This window comes from Megalobrama amblycephala, linkage group LG19, assembly GCF_018812025.1.
Source record: "Megalobrama amblycephala isolate DHTTF-2021 linkage group LG19, ASM1881202v1, whole genome shotgun sequence".
Classification (NCBI taxonomy): domain Eukaryota; kingdom Metazoa; phylum Chordata; class Actinopteri; order Cypriniformes; family Xenocyprididae; genus Megalobrama; species Megalobrama amblycephala.
The window spans coordinates 35,808,301-35,829,790 of record NC_063062.1 but is presented as its reverse complement, the minus strand read 5'-3'; the positions used below and the strand labels follow the sequence as shown (position 1 = coordinate 35,829,790).

The following is a 21,490-nucleotide window of genomic DNA, read 5'->3' as shown; positions in this document are numbered from 1 at the left end:
AATTTAAGTTTGTCCTTCTCAAACCAGTTAATTATTTTGAGCGTTATGGTTTAAAATGTATTCTAATCAATAAAATATCGTACAATACTTTCGTATTTGGTACATGCAACTTAGATAATAATAATAATTTAATTCATTTCAACAAATTTACCGACAATACAGACGCTGCATTCATCGTATCCTGCATGTTTTCTTTTTGACACCCCACAAACTCAGAAACTCAGGGCTTTTTTGTGCGTTCAACTTGTAAAAAACATCTTTCTGACGTTTGCACCACTAGACCTTAGTCAGGTTAGACACCATACTGAATTTAACGTGGATGAAAACAAAGCAGATTTAAGGCCCAATAACTATAAAGAAAATAATAACCACACCAGCAGACGATATTGTTCTGTTTATTCTAAGCGCGCGCTAGCTTTGTCGTCTGCCACTTTAAATGCTTGAGCTCTTTAAAGTATGGTGGATTCTGATTGGCTGTCAGTGTTTTTATCGTTCAGTCTCTCCATCAGTGTCGACTCCGGTTTGAACAATGTAAGGCTGAACACCGTTACTGACAATCCTCATTTTGGCTGCGTGAGATTCTCCAGCTTTGTTGTTGTTGAGCTGTTAAAGCTCCGCCCAGCTCATTTGCATTTAAAGGGACACACACAAAAATGGCGTGTTTTTGCTCACACCCAAATAGGGGCAAATTTGACAAGCTATAATAAATGATCTGTGGGGTATTTTGAGCTGAAACTTCACAGACACATTCTGGAGACACCAGAGACTTTTATATATTAACTTTAAGTGTTTTTTGATATTACATCTTGTAAAAGGGGCATTACAGGTCCCCTTTAATGCATTTGTGCTGTCTCACTTGTGTGTTTTCAGACATAGACGAATGTAGTCAAAACCCGACACGCTGCACTAATGGCCAATGTAAAAACACTCCCGGCAGCTTCCGATGCGTGTGCACCTTGGGCTTCCAGCTACAGGAGGGCGCTTGCATGGGTAATGAGAGCACACAGGGTTGTCATTTTATAATTTTACTTTACTTTATCTAATAAGCTTTTCATTTCCTTCTTTATTAGACATTGACGAGTGTTTGGACCCACTGCAGTGTCCCGGTCAGCAGTGCCTGAATTCTCCGGGCTCGTACAAGTGCGTCCCCTGCAGAGACGGGCACAGCATGCAGAACGGACGCTGCACAGGTTAGACGAGCTTAACCTCGAAATGCAGACCGCAACCACAGGCGTTTCCGACATCCGACTCACTGTGTCAGTTTTAATCTTCGTAAATACTTGTTGTGCATACTTTCAAGTCATCTTGAAGTTCTCTGAGTGCAAACAGCTGCTTTGTTGGCGGATCCATCTCGCCACAAAATAAAGGATGTAGTGCAGAAAGTTGGCTTTGGCAAATGAACGACATCAAATGTGTCAGAGCTTCATTCCTCCAGGGAGAGGCTCACGGTCTCTCTATCGTCTTCCTTCCTTTCTCTCTCTCTTGATGAGGAGTGCGGTGTGAGTGGGGGCATATGGCCTGCAGATGGCAGGACTCAAATCTCAGCCACGTGTTTGGGCACAATTATCTACATCCGCCTGGATTTTGTGTTTGTATCATGTGGATAGTGAGATGAAAGGTGGCCGGGTCGAGGGAGGGTTGGAAGGAAGAAGACTCAACACATCTGTCTCAAAACCCTTCACCTTCAAAATAACATTAGATAAAATTATATGCAGACTACAGAAACAAACTAGCTTAAAAAATGACATAAAAAATCTATTTTGATAAGTAATTTAAAAATATTTAAATAAAAATAAATCATGAAATGTCAATAAAAATAATAAATATATTTTCAATAAATAAATAAATAAAATGAGTTAATAAATAATTAAACCATGAAATGTTTCAGTAAAAAATAAATAATAAAACATATTAAATAAAAAACACTATTACAGTATTTATTGAGACATTTCATGATTGATTCATTGATATGATTTTATTTAAAAAACATATTTATATAATTTATTTAAAACAAATGTATTGACATTTCATATTTTTTTGTGGTTGCTGACACATTTCATGATGTATTTATTTTTTAAACATATATTTATTTATTTTATTGACACATTTCATGATTTATTTAAAACATTTCTTTTATTGACATTTCGTTATTTTAAAAAAAAACAAATGAACATTATTCATTTTGTTGACACATTTCGTGATTTATTTTATTGAGATTTCATCATTTATTTAAAACATTGATTGACACATTTTGTGATTTCTTTAAAATAAACATTTATTTATTTTATTGACACATTTCATCATTCATTTTTTTAAACATTTATTTGTTGTTACTGGCACATTTCATGATGTATTTATTTTTTAAAACATATTTAATTATTTTATTGACTCATGATTTATTTATTTTTTAAACATATATTTATTTATTTTGTCACATTTCATGATTATTTAAAACATTTATTTTATTGACATCTCAATTGTTTTAAAGAAAATAAACATATTTATTCATTTTATTGACACATTTCATTATTTATTTATTAAACGTTCATTTATTTTATTGACATTTCATGATTTATTTATTGACACATTTCATCATTAATTTTTTTAAACATTTATTTGTTGTTACTGGCACATTTCATGATGTATTTATTTTTTAAAATTTCATTATTTATTTATTAAACATTCATTTATTTTATTGACATTTCTTGATTTGAAAGAAAAAAAAAAAAAAAACATTTATTCATTTTATTGACCTGATTTATTTTTTTTTTTTTTTCAAAACATTTATTTGTGGTTAATGACACATTTCATGATATTTTTTTTTTTTTTTAAACATATATTTATTTATTTTGTCACATTTCATGATTTATTTAAAACATTTATTTTATTGACATCTCAATTGTTTTAAAGAAAATAAACATATTTATTCATTTTATTGACACATTTCATTATTTATTTATTAAACGTTCATTTATTTTATTGACATTTCATGATTTATTTATTGACACATTTCATCATTAATTTTTTTAAACATTTATTTGTTGTTACTGGCACATTTCATGATGTATTTATTTTTTAAAATTTCATTATTTATTTCTTAAACATTCATTTATTTTATTGACATTTCTTGATTTGAAAAAAAAAAAAAAAAACATTTATTCATTTTATTGACTTGATTTATTTTTTTTTTTTTTCCAAAACATTTATTTGTGGTTAATGACACATTTCATGATTTTTTTTTTTTTTTTTTTAAACATATATTTATTCATTTTATTAACACATTTCATTATTTATTTAAACCAAAAATTTTATTCACACTTTTTTTTTTTTTCATTTGACACTTTCAGTGAAACATTTGTTTATTACTATGGCACTCAAAATCCTCCAATCCTCCAAAATGTCTTAAAGACGGTGGCAAAAAGCAGCCTGTTTAATCCAGAGGGTCAAAGAAGATGGTTTAAATGGTCAATAAAAATAAATTCTTGCAAAAACCTTGATTGACACAATAATGAGGCTAACAAGGAAGAAAATAAAGGGATAAAGTATAATATGATGTTTAGCATGGCAGACTAAGCCCAGTTTCTGTTTAATTGAACATGCACAGTTTTTATAGTTCTGCATCATCACAACCAGCCCTTCCTGTTTGTTTTCCCTCCAGACATTGACGAATGTGAGAGTCCTCACATGTGTGGGCCGCAGAGCGCGTGTGTGAACACGGACGGGTCGTATCGCTGCGACTGCTTACCAGGATACAGAGCAGCTGGTCCGCGGCGCCAGTGTCGAGGTCAGTCAGAATTCACCAAAAATATTACATTAAATTCTCATTCAGTTCAAAGTTAGAAACCACTGACCGCACACTTCATACTCTCTCAGAATAAGCTGCTTTCAAATATGAGTTTGTTTTTAACTAATTTCTCCCACTATGGCATTCTGTCATCCGTCTGGCGCAGACATTAACGAGTGTCTGGAAGGAGATTTCTGCTTCCCGCGCGGAGAGTGTATGAACACAGAAGGCTCGTTTAAGTGCGTTTGCGCGCTAGGCTACAAGAGCACCGTTAACGGGACGTCCTGCCAAGGTATGACACCAGACATGATATATAGCCAACATCAAGCTGCCATTGTACATATAAAATCTATAGCGTGACGAGTGCTTTTCTTACCGACCTTGGATTTGGATTGTTTTCTGAATTCTTCAGTTGTCATTAGGGGTTTGTTTTAAAAGAAAATCTCTCAAATGTTTTAATTCTTGGATGAAACGATTCACATAACTGCATTACTCAAAAGCCTGAAGTAAACATGTCTCCTTTCGACATGTCAACCACACACCCTATTAGATATAATCAAGATGCAGGATAATTACGCAGATAATGTCATAAAGGAAACCATCTGCACACTGATATCAGTTATTGTATGTATTGCATCATTTTGTCATTGAAGAGCACATAGTTTTAATTGCCTCTGTTATGCTATTTTAAAGGTTCCTAATTGTGTTTGGCATCATATAATCTACATTATATCACATTTGGTCTTCATGTTCATGTAACTCCAGCTCAGTCCGTGTCGTTCAGGGCTGAGAGACACTGTCAGGAGTACAAGTGTTTTGAGTCTGAGCATTACTGATGGCTTCTGCTTGCGATGATGTCATGTGGTCTGTGTGCATGTGTGTTACCAGATGTGGACGAGTGCACTCAAGAGGGAGTTTGCCAGGACGGCCGCTGCAGCAACACTGAGGGATCGTTCCTGTGCCACTGCCAGACCGGCTTCACCACCAACCCAGAGAGAACAGCCTGCCTGGGTAAAAACTCACACGCACTCTCAATCACAAACATACACCAGCAACACACACACACTTACATCTGAATGTTACTTGTATCACAACATCTTTATTGGTAATTCATACTAAAAATAAATGCCATGTAACTGCTCTTTGAATACAATTCTGTTTTAATTGTACTTCCTTAATTGATTGGACAACAAATGACATTTAATAAAATTGCTATCTGATTATGAAGTAAAATTAATCATATTTCTGGTTGTTAAACTATTGTGTTTTTTGACAATGACAACAGTATTGGGGACAATGATCCTTTGAATAAGATAAAATAAAATAAATTCTAAAAAAATTAAAAAAGAAAGAAATAAAATAAATAAAGTTAAATAAAAAAATAAATAAAGTAATAAAATATTTAAAAAATAAAATAATAAAATAATAATAATAAATAAAAAATAAAATACAATTAAATAAAAAATAAAAATGAAGTACTTAAATATTAAAATGAAATAATTAAAAAAATAAAATAAAATAATAAAGTAATACATTTAAAAAATAAAATAATAAAATAAAATAATAATAAAAATAAAATTAATAAAATAATGAAATCATTTTTAAAATAAATAAATAAATAATAAAATAAAAATAAAGTAATAAAATATTAAAAAATAAAATAAAATAAAAAATAAAGTAATACATTTAAAAAATAAAATAATAAAATAATAATAAAAAATCTAAACAAATAATTAAAATAAAATAAAATAATGAAATAATTTAAAATAAATAAATACAATTAAAAATACATAAAAAAATAAAGTAATAAAATATTTAAAAAATACAATAATAAAATAAAATAATAATACAAATAAAATTAATAAAATAATAAAATAATGAAATGATGTTTAAAATAAATAAATAAATAAATAAATAATAAAATAAAAATATTAAAAAATAAAATAAAATAAAATAAAATAAAATATTAAAATAAATAAATAAATAAATAAAATAAAAAATATGAAGCCCTGGTCAAGATAGATAAAAAATAAGATAGGGAATTTGTTTCCTCATTTTACAATGTACTTAAATCATGGCAACGTTGTACAAATTTGATCCCTCACTTTAAATTGGAAACCTAATTATAAAAATAAATTATTTATATATATATATATATAATTATTATTATTATATAAAATTATTATTATATATAATTATTATTTTATAATTAGGTTTCCAATTTAAAGTGAGGAATCAATTATTATTTAATAATAATAAATTATATATATATATATTAAATTATAATAATAATTTATATAATAAATAACAAGATATTGCCACAATTTAACTAAATTGAAATTAGGGAAAGAATTAGCACAATGCAGCCATGATTTAAAGAAAACATGGAAATTAATGATTTACTTGTGATCACAATATTGATTTGTTCTTCTGCGTGACATGTAATAAAATATATAAGGAATAATTGACGATGGACCGTTGAATTATTGAAAATGATGATTTAAGACATTTGTCTGGTTATTGTCCTTTAAAATGCTCTTGTGTGTAGAACTAATTTGATTCTCACTTTTGTTGTCACACTTTTTATAACCTTACAACTCGCAATTAAGAGTTTATATCACACACTTCTGACTTTATAACTAGAACGATTGTTTTTAGATCGTTTCAAGCTTTATTTGTGATTAAAATGTGATGTTAATAGAAAAAGCACCCATACGGAGAGCACAAAAACTGCAGAAGTCTCAGTCTGTCACAAGCAATGACATCACACATGGATGAGTGTGTATGTAGGGCAGAACTCAGCTGAAGCCGTTTCCTCCTGCAGATGTGAACGAGTGTTTGGACTCAGAGGCGGTCGTGTGTGGATCGCAGCGCTGTGAGAACACCATTGGCTCTTTCCGCTGTGTGGCGTCCTGCGAGCCTGGATACCACATCACAGCCACAGGAGAGTGTGTGGGTAAGTGTTACACAAATCACTCAAAACATAACAAGACACAGAATGACAGCAGTCTCTCTCGCAGACATCAACGAGTGTGCCAATGAGACGGTGTGTGGACTCCACGCCTTCTGCCAGAATCTGATTGGCACGTATCAGTGTTTGTGCGACCAGGGATACGAGTCCACAGGCGATGGACAGATGTGTGTGGGTGAGTGTCTGCAGAACCCTTGTGAAAAAGAAGTGCACTTTAGCATACTTATATAAGAGTACTTATTAGGGAAATTATATACTTTAAAATAATATACTTAGATGTGAACTGAATGTAATGTTTCCAGACACTTGAATGCATGTTATTTACGGTTAAATGAAAATGTATTATAGTTCAAATTTATATTAAATGCAATTAGTTAAACGTAAGAGTGCTTAAGTCCTAAAAGAGTTTACCCTTGTGTAAAAGAAGTACACTTTAGCACACTTTTATAAAGAGTACTTCTTACGGAAATAATATACTTTAAAATAATATACTTACTTAAGCACACTTTTTAAAAGAGCACTTTTTACAGAAATAATATACTTTAAAATAATATACTTAAGTGTGAACTTAATGTAACGTTTTCGGATACTTAATTGCATGTTATTTACGGTTAAATGAAAATGTATTATAGTTAAAATTTATATTAAATGCAATTAGTTAAACGTAAGAGTGCTTAAGTCCTAAAAGAGTTTACCTTTGTGAAAAAGAAATACACTTTGGCACACTTTTAAAAACAGCACTAGCTATGGAAATAATACACTTTAAAATAATATACTTAAGTGTGAACTGAATGTAATGTTTCCAGACACTTGAATGCATGTTATTTACGGTTAAATGAAAATGTATTATAGTTAAAATTTATATTAAATGCAATTAGTTAAACGTAAGAGTGCTTAAGTCCTAAAAGAGTTTACCTTTGTGTAAAAGAAGTACACTTTAGCATACTTTTATAAAGAGTACTTCTTACGGAAATATTATACTTTAAAATAATATACTTACTTAAGCACACTTTTTAACCCTCTGGAGTCTGAGGCTGATTTGGGGCCTGGAGAAGTTTTGACATGCCCTGACATTTGTGCTTTTTTCAGTTGTTCATAAACATATTAATGACACAAGTGCCATTACACTGTATTCAGCACAAACTAGGCTACCATAATATGTGAGGAACATGTGTGTACATGTTTGTGTTTTTGAAGGAATAACATTTATGCGTGGTTACTGAAAAAACAAAAAACTTAAGTCACTGATATAAGGCCAATAAAAGTATATTAAATCTGTGTTCACAAGACTTTTGGGTATTGAAGGTTGTAGACTAGAGTTTTTGCTTCAAAATTATGTAAAAATTATGCTGACTACTCTTTCATTTATAACAATATACTGATTTAGTTTTTGTAAGACACTTTTTGCCAAGAAACACGGTATGCGAGGAGGCGTGAATCTCCATGAATAATGGCTCATTCTCACCTGTGAAGACAAAAGAATTGAATAGTAATGACCTGAAAAGACTTGCATATTAATGAGGCATTTCAGTCAGGTAGGCTGTGAAAAAAAACTTCTGTGATGTCTCAAGCTCATCATGGTATATGAAACATACAGAAAAATTTTATTACAATATAAAATAATGGTTTTATATTATACTTTAAAATATAATGTATTTCTGTGATGCAAAGAGTCTGAATATAGGCTTTTAGTTTAAAAGCATGCACATTTGGAGAAATATAGGATTCTCATATGTTTATGTCAATTTTCTATACAGAGGAGTTATTTTTTATTTAATATTCATTGTTATCTCTATGAGCGCTGGTGTTTACCAATTCATACTACAGCCGGAGGGCGCTAAAGAAACAAAAACTCACTTAAAACTTATCAATAGAAGAAAACAAACAGGAATTTACTGAATGTCTTCCAGAGATCGCTAACCATGGCTTTTTCATCCAGATAAACAATTTTCAAGGCAATAAATACACGATTGAGATGATGAATGCATGTGTTGTCTCTGAATTTGCCTGTGAATAGCGCTGGCTCCGTGGGCGTGGCCGCATTAGTGGGTAATGAGCTGAATCACGGACTTCTGACATGGCTCTCTTTTCATACAGATTACATAAACACAGAATGTTTGTTTTCGATTTGACTTGCTCGATTTAAAACCTGACATTTCAACGTTTTGTTAGACATAAGAGCACTTTTTACAGAAATAATATACTTTAAAATAATATACTTAAGTGTGAACTGAATGTAATGTTTTCGGACACTTGAATGCATGTTATTTACAGTTAAATGAAAATGTATTATAGTTCAAATTTATATTAAATGCAATTAATTAAACATAAGAGTGCTTAAGTAGGGCTTAAGTCCTAAAAGAGTTTACCCTTGTGAAAAAGAAATGCACTTTAGCACACTTTTAAAAACAGCACTTACTATGGAAATAATACACTTTAAAATAATATACTTAAGTGTGAACTGAATGTAATGTTTCCAGACACTTGAATGCATGTTATTTACGGTTAAATGAAAATGTATTATAGTTCAAATTTATATTAAATGCAATTAGTTAAACGTAAGAGTGCTTAAGTCCTAAAAGAGTTTACCCTTGTGTAAAAGAAATACACTTAAGCATACTTCTTACGGAAATAATATACTTTAAAATAATATACTTACTTAAGCACACTTTTTAAAAGAGCACTTTTTACAGAAATAATATACTTTAAAATAATATACTTAAGTGTGAACTGAATGTAATGTTTTCGGATACTTAATTGCATGTTTTTTCCAGTTAAATGAAAATGTATTATAGTTTAAATTTATATTAAATGCAATTAGTTACTTAGTTAATTAATAACTTAGGAGTGCTTTTTTTACCTGCTTAAGTCCTACAAGAGTTTACCTTTGTGAAAAGAAGTAACCTTTAGTACACTTTTAAAAGGAGAACTTGTTACAGAAATAATACACTTTAAAATAATATACTTAAGTGTGAACTCGGACACTTAATCGCATGTTATTAACGTTATTAAATTCAAGTTTATAGTTTCTGTTTATATTAAATGCAATTAGTTGAACTTTAGAGTGCTTAAGTGACCCACTTAAGTAGGACTTCAGTACATCTTTATATGTAATTTCTAAAATATACTTTAATGTAATTTCTATTGAAACTTGTCATGTATTTAAATGTATTTGTAATCACAAATGTATAATTTAGAACATTTAAAATATATTAACATTAAATGTAATTAAGATTTTAATCAAGTACTTTACATGTGCTTTAGTATGTTAGTCAACACATTGAAGTGTACTTTTTTAAAATATGACAAAAGACTATTAAAACATAATAATTTAAAATGTCCTCTAAAGTAAAACTTTTAATTTTACATTATTACAAAGTGTACTTAAGTGTGTTAAGAAATGTATTCATGAAAGTACACTTAAATCAAGTTGTTCCAAACCTGTATGAGATTCTTTCTTCTGTTGAACACAATGTGAACTATCCCTTTAATATCATATTATCTGCAAGTACCTCTAAGATTTAATGTACACTACAAGTGCACATTCAATACAATTAAGTGCACTTCTTTTTCACAATCGGAAAGTTTAGTTTATTAGTAGAAACTGTTTTGTTCCCCTCTATTAAACCGCTCTGTGTCTATTTCTACACAGACATAAATGAGTGTGAGACGATGCAGGGTGTTTGCGGATCTGCACAATGCTGGAATGTTGAGGGATCGTTCACGTGTGAGTGTGAGAATGGACAGGAGGAATTTGACCCGCTCACAAGGCAGTGTGTGAACAGAGAGAGCGCAGGTAACACACAAACTCACACACAACTCTACTGTACCTCAAGCAGGAACATAGTATTTCTGCTTCAGTGCTGCCCTCTACTGGCAATACTAGAACACCTGCTAATAATAATAATAATGGTAAAAATAATAACAGTATTAATAAGTTTACTTTATATTGCTGCCATAAATGTGCTTTACAAAGCATGTACATAATAAAACCATACAAACCAACCAATATAAAAACAAACACAATGGCTCTGTTCCAAAAACTAGTCAGCTGCTTGAATTCTGCTGCCTACATAGGAAACAACCTTATGAGTGATCAATTTGTAACACTCTACATGGGCAGCAATTCTGTGTTATACAAATAATGATTCTCATAATGCAAAGAGATCTGCATGCAAATATTGAGTAAATAATCAACTTTTAGTTAGATTATACTTTTCCTTTTGTTATTGAAAGAGTATTATCCCTTGTGAAAAAATAAGGACAATTTAAAACACTTTTAAAAATAGTACGGTAACACTTTACTTGAAGGGGTGTGCATAAGACTGACATGACAACTTCATAATCTTGACATGACACGTGTCATGAATATGAAGGAGGTTTTATGAATGTTTATGACAACTGTCATTAAGTGTCATTCGCTCAATTATGTCATTTTTAATGCAAAGATGACATTGTTTGAGATGTCTTTGTTATGACAACTTGACATAAACCAACACATCATAACCTGTCAGTGTCTTTGTCATGACAACTTGACATTAGCAAAACATCATAACCTGTCATAAACATGACATAGCAGATTAATTATCAAACTTAAAAAAACTACTTAGCTTTATGGGTTAACATTACATTACATTATTTTGGTAACACTTCAGTATAGGGAACACATATATAAACGATTAACTATGACTTTTCCCTCAATAAACTCTTAATTTACTGCTTATTATAGTTAATTGTTAGGTTTAGGTATTGGGTAGGATTAAGAATGTAGAATAAGATCATGCAGAATAAGGCATTAATATGTGCTTTATAAGTACTAATAAATAGCCAATATTTTAGCCATATGAATGCTAATAGTAATAAGCAACTAGTTAAAAGACCCTAAAATAAAGTGTTACCATTATTTTATAACAGTGTCATCTTTTTTTATGAAATTTGAAATAGTCTATTATCTGACCTTCTGTTGGAGGAAACTTTAAAAAAAAAAAAAAAAAAAAAAAAAAACATGAAATGAAAAATAGTCATGACGCTGTTATAAAATTATTTGTCAGAGTATTGTCACTTAATGACATTTTAATGACAAGTTCAATTTGTACCACTGTACTTGAGCTCAAGATACATATTTATGACACTATTATAATGACCTCATGTCAAAACCAACCGCATGACAGTTTAATGCAATTTTAACCCATAAAGCTAAATGATGTCAAGTTGTCATGACAAAGACACTGACAGGTTATGATGTGTTGGTTTATGTCAAGTTGTCATAACACTGACATCTCAAACAATGTCATCTTTGCATTAAAAATGACATAATTGAGCGAATGACACTTAATGACAGTTGTCATAAACATTCATAAAACCTCCTTCATATTCATGACACGTGTCATGTCATGATTATGAAGGTGTCATGTCAGTCTTATGCACACCCCTTCAAGTAAAGTGTTACCAATAGTACTTTTTATTTTACATATACTTCATTGCAAAAATGTTAATTGTAATCAAATTGTCGTTTAAACTTTTTAAAATTCAATTAGTTAAACTTAAGAACGCTTAAGTCCACTTAAGTACTTCAGTACATCTTTATATGTTATTTCATAATTATTTCTATTGTCTTTGAAACATAGTTAAAGTGTAACTGCTGAATGTACTGACTAGAATTTATGATAAACTAAACATTTGTAATGATGAATTTGCTATTCGGTACTTTTAAAATATATTAACTTTAAATGTAATATGAAAAAACACACTACAGTTAAAATTATAATCAAGTAATTTACATGTGCTTTAGTATGTTATTCAACACATCAAAATAAGTGTACTACTTTAAAGCATGACCAAAATGTTAATACTTAATAGTTTAAATGTACTTAGACATTATTACGAAGTGCACTTTTTAAAAGTGTACTTAAGTGCCATGAAAGTGTGCTCCTTTTAAGTGCACTTAAGTGGCCTTCATTTTCATTAATATTATATTATCTGCAAGTACAGGTTTTTTAATAAACTTGTAAGATATGAAGTACACTACAAGTGTACATTCAATACAATTAAGCACACTTCTTATTTATCAGAGATTTTTAAAATAACAATTTCTCTTGGTTCATCTTGAAGGGGTTTTTGTTTTTCCACTGCATTCTTGAGTTCTGAAAGTTTATTGATATTTACTAATATTAACTCAGAATTCTTTATTTCAAAAGATCAAAGAAAAATAGATTTTTTCCTGATTGATACATCATATATTGTACTTCAGGACTGATGTGTGTGGATTTACAGCAGGTCGACCGAGCCCGTCTGGCGGAGCTTCCTCTTCATCATCCGGCCGTGTTTCTGGTGGGTCCTCTGGGTCGGTGTCTGGCTCTCTGCCGCAAACTCGTCCTGGAGAAATGAAAGAGTGTTACTACGGCGTATCTGAGCCGTACTCGTGCAAGATCTTGTCTCAGAACACGACGCTGCAGGAGTGCTGCTGTACGGCCGGACAGGGCTGGGGACTCCTGTGCCAATATGACATCTGCCCCGAAGCTGGAACAGGTGAACACACACGCACATTAACACTGGAGAAAGACTTCATCAAAAACAAGTGCACTTTAGCATACTTTTTAAGGATTAGTTGACTTCAGAATTAAAATTTCCTGATAATTTACCCCCATGTCATCCAAGATGTTTGTCTTCCTTCTTCAGTCGAAAAGAAATGAAGGTTTTTGAGGAAAACATTCCAGGATTTTTTTCCATATAGTGGACTTCACTGGGGTTCAACGGATTGAAGGTCCAAATGTCAGTTTCAGTGCAGCTTCAAAGAGCTCTACATGATCCCAGACGAGGAATAAGAGTCTTATCTAGAGAAACCATCGGCCATTTTATAAAAAAAATTAAAAATGTTATACTTTTTAACCACAAATGCTCGTCTTGCACTGATCTGTGATGCGCCACGCATTACATAATCATGTTGGAAAGCTCATGCCGTGACGTAGGTTGAAGTACCGATCCAGTGTCTATAAAGCGAACGTTCAAAGACTAAGTCAAACGGCATTTACAAAAAAAGGTAAAACAACGATGTCAGAAGATTTTGAAGTTGGAGGAGAAAATGAGATGGAGTTTTTACCGCGGTACTTCCGCCTACATCACGCGTGACCTTTCCAACGTGATTATGTAATGTGTGGCGCATCACAGATCAGTGCAAGACGAGCATTTGTGGTTAAAAAGTATATAATTTTTTATTTTGTTTATAAAATGAGCGATGTTTTCTCTAGATAAGACTCTTATTCCTCGTCTGCGATCATGTAGAGCTCTTTGAAGCTGCACTAAAACTGACATTTGGACCTTCAACCCGTTGAACCCCAGTGAAGTCCACTATATGGAGAAAAATCCTGGAATCTTTTCCTTAAAAAAAGTTTTTTTTAAATATACTTTTAAGATTTGAAGTACACTACAAGTGCACATTCAATAAAATTAAGCGCACTTCTTTTTCCCCATCATCAATAACTCTCCATTTAGCCGAATTCCAGTCGTTGTGTCCCAGCGGAAGAGGGTACGTTACCATGGAAACGGGAGCATTCAGCTACAAAGGTAAAACAAATGCATGGACAGACAAAAATTTCCCATAAGCCTCTCAGTATTGTTGTTTCTAATCTGAGTGTGGTTGTCTGCTTGACCCCGGACAGATGTGGATGAGTGTAAGCTGTTTGATCCGGAGGTGTGTAAAGGCGGTGTGTGCGTCAACAACATTCCCGGCTATGCCTGTTACTGTCCCAGCGGATTCTACTACGACACGGATCTGCTGGAGTGCATCGGTCAGCCTTCGAAACGCTCTGGACACCGACTCATTGTAAGATGCTAGATCAGTAGACAGTGATGTTGTGACTCTGTGTCTCTGTGTTTCTGCAGATAATGATGAATGTCACAGTGAGGATACCTGTACTGGTGGCTTGTGTGTAAATACACTGGGAGCGTTTTACTGTACGTGTGAGGCTCCTCTAGTGTTGGATGACACACAGCGCAACTGCGTCAATACAAGTGAACTCACTGAGGGTAAGAGATGCAAAAATACACCTACTCAACACCAACTTTAGAAAATTTAGTAGCCACTAGCCTTTGATGCTGGCTCTGTGACTATTTTTAATTAAAAATATATTTTTATCCTTTTGATAATGGAATTATATTTTATTTTACTACTATACATTTGTATTGTATATTTTCATATAAATTATAGCCTTTGTTAACAGTTTCATTCTAAAGGAATTTTTCAGCCAAACATGAACCCGCATGTCGTTCCAAACACATAAGAATCTCATTCATCTTGGAAACACAAATTTAAGGGAACCTATAATACCACTTTACATAAGATGTAATATAAGTCTCTGGTGTCTCCAGAATGTGTCTGTGAAGTTTCAGCTCAAAATACCCCACAGATCATTTATTATAGCTTGTCAAATTTGCCCCTATTTGGGTGTGAGCAAAAACACGCCGTTTTTGTGTGTGTCCCTTTAAATGCAAATGAGCTGCTGCTCCCGCCACCTTTCCAGAAGAGGGCGGAGCTTTAACAGCTCAATAACAACAAAGCTGGAGAATCTCACGCAGCCAAAATGAGGATTGTCAGTAACGGTGTTCAGCCTTACATTGTTCAAACCGGAGTCGACACTGATGGAGAGACTCAGGAAGAAGTTACAACTTTTAGAATGAAACTGGATGTTTCTGAATGGTTAGTGGATAAATTTATGTAGTTGCTGTGGAGTTGATTCATTCATTCATTACACCATGGTCTGTCTGAATACTCGATTCTGATTGGCTGGAAGGTTTGCAATAAAATGTTAAATGCACAGGTAGTTCCAGGTCTGTTTAATCACCGTTCTATATTAAATGGGACCTATTATGCATAATTCACTTTTGCATGGTGTTTGGCTGTAAATATGTGTTGGCAGTGTGTGTACACAACCACCCTATAATAATAAAAATCCAACCACTCCTTTTTTTTTAATCCCCATAAATCATAAGCAGTGTCTCAGAACAAGCTGTTTCCAGATCCCTGGCAATGTGACGTCACTTTAGCAACAGGACCCGCCCACAAATGTTAACAGACACTGACGTTTTAACATAAAACCGACCTGGGCGAGTTGTACACAGTCCGCCATTACTGCACTGACGAGAATGTCTCCCAGGCGTTTTAGGTGTTCTGTAGCTGGATGGATTAATCCTCATAGCTCTCTCCCTTTACTCCCGAAATCTGAGCCGCTGAAGACGAGGTGGATTAATTTTGCTTTCGAAGAAATTGCTCCCTCAACTCTTCCGAAATTTGTTTATGTATGCGCGAATCATTTCACACCGGATTGCTTTGTGAACGAATGTCAATACAAAGGGACAATACAAAACAGAGGTTATGCTAAAAAGGTTGTTACTCAAGGATAGATCAGTAAACTGTTCGTGATCCAGCTTACAGTCTCCAGAGCGATACTGGATACGGCAGTAATGAAGGTGAGAGCACTTTATTACAGTTCATCAGAGTTGATTTACGGATATAAAGTTTACCAGTTCATTAAGCACCACCCGAAAAGGCATAAGGTCTTTATATATTTGTTTACTGTTAGTTGTAACGAGTGTTTCTGTGTTCTTCGCTATGTATGTTGATGATAATACAAGGGAGGAGAGAGAGAGAGTTTATGGATAATATTTTAATGCACACTTGCACTTGCTACAGAGATTTTCTAGAGTGAAAATGGACGCTTCATCTTTCGTGTGAAGTACAATAAACATCGTAAAACTCGTCTGTAAAGTTCTGGTCATCATTCGGACGGGGTCCAGTACAACAGGCTTGTAATAATATAGTGGAAGAAGACAATATAAGTTATAACTGTAATTAAACTAAACTATACCTGTTCTATCTCCATGCAGTATATATTCGCCGTTTCTGACATTATAGTGCGTCCTGACTGACTCCTGACACTGGAGAATCAGCTCTTGAAGCTCCGCCCTCTCAGGCAGAGCACAGCAGCTCATTTGCATTTAAAGGGCACTCACTGAAACAGCGTGTTTTTGCTCAACCCACAAAAAGTGGCAAATTTACCATGCTATAAAAAATTATCTGTGGGGTATTTTGAGCTAAAACTTCACATACTCACTCTGAGGACATCAGAAACTTATTTTACATCTTGTAAAATGGGGCATAATAGGTCCCCTTTAATGCTCTGTTTTCCTTAAAGCACACACACGTCAATATGACTTGACTTTTATTTGTTTTAAACCTTACTGGTTCTTGCGGAAACGTAAACATGCTTGTGTGATGCAAATATGAGCTTCTGTTTCTTTAAAAATAACTTAATTTGTGTTTCCAAGATGAATGAAAGTCTTTTGAATTGGGAACGACATGAGAATTTTCATTTTTGGATAAACTGTCCCTTTAGGAATGCAAAGAAAAAAAAATGTGTTAAATGACAACTTTAAGAGCATTTTAATAAATATATCTGCTGTCTTTCTTTCTATGCTTTTCTCAGATGAGAACTTAAACTTCTGTTGGCGTCACGTCACGGCTAGTCTGGTGTGTCAGAGTCCTTTGTTAGGAACTCATCTGACCTTTACTGAGTGCTGTTGTATGTTTGGTGAGGCTTGGGGTCTGCAGTGTGCCCTCTGCCCCCGCAGAGATGAAGGTATACACACACACACACACACACACACACACACACACACACTGACTAAATTCTAATTCTGAATTTTGCCTAACCCTGATAACACACACCCAGTTTGACTCAGTCATGTGTCTTTTTGATTCCTGATTAGAGGCCTATGAGGCTCTGTGTAATGAGCTGGGTCCTCCTCCTTACTCTCCTCGTTATTATGAGCGCTTCAGCCCGGGGCTTGTACCTGGGAGAGGAGGATACCTCCCACCTTACGGCCCCCCTGTGTACTCTGAATCCCAGCCGGGACGCCCAGACTACATGCCAACTGATTATGATGACTACAGCTCTGTGGGAGCAGGTGGAAGGAGGTCAGGGCTGAGAGAAAGACCGCCAAGTTCATACGGGCTCCCAGACGCCCCCTACAGGCAGCCAGCCACAGGGTGAGGGCCATTTGAACAATATACTAATAACCTTCCCTTGTGAAAGGTTAATTGTTCTGAATGTGCACTTATAGTGTAATGTACTTCAAACCTTAAAAGTATATATTATTTTATATATTATTAAACTATAATATAATAATACAATAAAATTTAAGTTTGCAGTTAGCATGCAATTAAGTGTGCAGAAACATTACATTCAGTTCACACTTGAGTATATTCTTTTAAAGTATATTATTTCCATAATAAACACTCTTTTTTACAAGTGTTATCTTGACAAATTGTGTGTAATTCTACTCAACTTATTTCCAGGGGAAGTCGTTACTACGAGGAGGACGATTATGAAACGGCTCCCGGCCCTCCCTTCGGTATCCCGGATCCTCGCGGTGAGCGGACGTTTGATGCACGACCCCTGCCGCCACGTCCAGACGGGCTTCCGCTGAGTTTGGCCCCCCTTCCGGAAAACTCCCCGTACAGCGAGGGTGAGGAAGGGGAGACATGGAGAGCCCCGCCCCCCTTCCCAATGTTTCCTGACAGACAGGAGGGACCACGAAGAGTCTATGAGCGTGAGTTTGAAATATTAAGTTTAGTGATTGAAATGACGTCACCCTGCTGAACAAAACATTTAGTTGATTTTAGTAGGGCTTTTGGCCACTTAGACCAATTTAATCCTTGAAAAAGAAGCACACTTTAGAATACTTTGAAAAAAAGAGTATTTAAATATACTTTAAAGGTGCCATCGAATGAAAATTTGAATTTACCTTGGCATAGATGAATAAGTTCAGTTCATGGAAATGACATACAGTGAGTCTCAAACACCATTGTTTCCTCCTTCTTATGTAAATCTCATTTGTTTAAAAGACCTCCGAAGAACAGGCGAATCTCAACATAACACCGACTGTTACGTAACAGTCGGGGTCATTAATATGTACGCCCCCAATATTTGCATATGCCAGCTCATGTTCAAGGCATTAGACAAGGGCAAAACGTCTGGATGTGCACAGCTGAATCATCAGACTAGGTAAGCAAGCAAGAACAACAGCGAAAAATGGCAGATGGAGCAATAATAACTGACATGATCCATGATATCATGATATTTTTAGTGATATTTGTAAATTGTCTTTCTAAATGTTTCGTTAGCATGTTGCTAATGTACTGTTAAATGTGGTTAAAGTTACCATCGTTTCTTACTGTATTCACGGAGACAAGACTGTCGCTATTTTCATTATTAAACACTTGCAGTCTGTATAATTCATAAACTTCATTCTTTATAAATCTCTCCAACAGTGTGTAATTTTAGCTTTAGCCACTGAGCACTATCAAACTCATTCAGAATCAAATGTAAACATCCAAATAAATACTGTACTCACAGGAATCGATGCATGCATGCAACATGCATGACGAACACTTTGTAAAGATCCATTTTGAGGGTTATATTAGCTGTGAACTTTGTTTATGCTGGTTAAGGCAGTCGAGAGCTCGGGAACGGGGAGCGCGAGATTTAAAGGGGCCACGCACTGAATCGGTGCATATATAATTATGGCTCAAAATAGGCAGTTAAAAAATTAATAAAAAAAAAAAATCTATGGGCTATTTTGAGCTGAAACTTCACAGACACGTTTAGGGGACACCTTAGACTTATATTACATCTTGTTAAAACTGGTTCTAGGGCACCTTTAAAACAACATACTTAAGTGTGAACTGAATGTAATGTATACTGACACTTAACTGCATCTTATTTACAATGAAATGAAAAAGAAAATTTTATATGTATATTTAAATGCAATTAGCTGAAGTTGTCTCACTTAAGTAGGACTATTTATATGTAATTTAATAATTACTTCAGTTGTCTTTGAAATATGATTAAACTGCTGAATGTACTGGCAAGCATTCATGATAAATTTAAATATAAACTTTAATGTCGTTTCTATTGAACCTTGGATGTCATGCATTTAAATTCATTTTTAATTAATGATAAAGTTGCAGTACATTTTTAAAAATATATGCACAATATATCGGCCACCATATCGGTATCGGCCGATATATGTTAATTTTTAATGTTATCGTTATGTCCAATAAGAAAATTTGGCCGATATATTAAAGCCAATAAATAATGGATTATTTCCTTCAGACAAGGCACTTCAGATGTGCACTATTCACCATGATGGTTTTGAATTGCTTGAAATATGATTGAAATCACTTCAAAAAGGAAAATACAGTGAAGTGCAACATGTCTGTCATTGCTACATAATAGTGCTTAGGACATGGCTTTTAATGGTGAAACTTTTGTTTTTGTAATCAGGCTCTCAAAAATTATAAAAAAAAATTGGATTTAGATTTATCGGCCAGTACATCGGTTATTGGCTTTTAAATATAAAGAATTATCGGTTATCGATATTGGCCAAAAAGTTCATATCGGTGCATCCCTACTTAAGTATGTCAGTCAACACATTAAAATAAGTGCGCTTCTTTAAAACATTTTAAAGAACATTTTTTAAAAAACATGATTATCTGCAAGTAAAGTTTTTAAAAAAATATACTTCAAAGGTTTGAAGTACACTACAAGTGCACATTCACTATAATTAAGCACAAGAAACATCTTGTACATCTCAGTATATGAGCAAAGAAGAAACTGTGACTCTTGTGTGCGTTTTAGGGAGATACGAATCATACGGGAGTCTGAGTTCAGAGGAGTGTGGCATTGTCCATGGTTGTGAAAATGGCCGCTGTATCCGCGTCGAGGAAGGTTACACCTGCGACTGTTACGACGGCTATCAGCTCGACATCACTACCATGACGTGCATAGGTATCGCTCCTCTTTTTTTCTCTCTGATGCATTAAAAACAGAGCTGTTTTATTCTCCCACACCACTTGTGGAAGCAATTAACGATGCAGCTGTGTGTTTGTTTGACTGTAGATGTGGATGAGTGTGAAGAGGAAGACACACTCGACTGCATCAACGCTCGCTGTGTGAACACGGAGGGCTCGTACAGGTGTGTGTGTCTCAGGGGTTTCATCATGTCCCGAAGACCCAACCACTGCATCCATGCTTGATCAAAGTGTAAAAGCTGGACTCCAACAATTTAGAGACTTAGAGACTTTTTCCGCCACATTGCTGTAAATTGTTTATTTTATGACTTTATTTACAATACTTGTGTGCCTATCCAAAAGTCTAATGCTGAAGCTTTACACACTACACACACACACACAAGACTAAATGATGTTGTACTAAAAAGAAAAACGATATGTTTAATGTACATGATCTTTTTCATTGTTTGGACTCAATGAAACGCAGGCCAGATGAGCTTGAATGTCTGTCATAAAGATCCACGAAATCACATAAACTAGAGCTTTTTTACTCAGAGTTCATATTTATATATCCATACCAATGAAGGCAACTCCATGTATACTATATATAAATATATTTACATGAATCATTTTTTTGTCATATAACTGTCTGAGAATCTCACCATGTTATTATTTGATACTGTAAAATCTCTTTTTCTGTTTTCTTTCGTCTGTCACATAACAAAATGCACTGTATTTGTGGGGGAAATGCAGTTCTGTGAGTTTTTACACAACTGCTATTGTACAGTTTTAAGACATCTCAGATGTTTGTTACATATTTTTATATGTACGTTTTTGATATCTTCTCTGACGAAGCTGTTTGAAAATATATTTGCACACATTCCGA

At 33.6% G+C, this 21,490-nt stretch overlaps 1 protein-coding gene across 2 annotated transcripts in view; it reads left to right on the top strand.

Annotated features, from left to right (window-relative positions):
- LOC125253810 (latent-transforming growth factor beta-binding protein 4) overlaps positions 1-21,490 on the top strand; it is a 71,500-nt gene extending 50,010 nt beyond the window's left edge. For both annotated transcript variants that reach the window (XM_048167950.1, XM_048167949.1), the window contains 17 exons: positions 871-990; positions 1,071-1,190; positions 3,659-3,784; positions 3,951-4,076; positions 4,673-4,795; positions 6,609-6,740; positions 6,805-6,930; positions 10,408-10,551; positions 13,029-13,283; positions 14,247-14,318; positions 14,414-14,542; positions 14,637-14,780; positions 17,237-17,389; positions 17,520-17,799; positions 18,109-18,362; positions 20,453-20,602; positions 20,714-21,490. In XM_048167950.1, coding sequence (XP_048023907.1) covers positions 871-990; positions 1,071-1,190; positions 3,659-3,784; positions 3,951-4,076; positions 4,673-4,795; positions 6,609-6,740; positions 6,805-6,930; positions 10,408-10,551; positions 13,029-13,283; positions 14,247-14,318; positions 14,414-14,542; positions 14,637-14,780; positions 17,237-17,389; positions 17,520-17,799; positions 18,109-18,362; positions 20,453-20,602; positions 20,714-20,850 — 2,591 coding nt within the window. In that variant the 3' untranslated portion in view covers positions 20,851-21,490. The remainder of the gene's footprint in view (positions 1-870; positions 991-1,070; positions 1,191-3,658; positions 3,785-3,950; positions 4,077-4,672; positions 4,796-6,608; positions 6,741-6,804; positions 6,931-10,407; positions 10,552-13,028; positions 13,284-14,246; positions 14,319-14,413; positions 14,543-14,636; positions 14,781-17,236; positions 17,390-17,519; positions 17,800-18,108; positions 18,363-20,452; positions 20,603-20,713) is intronic.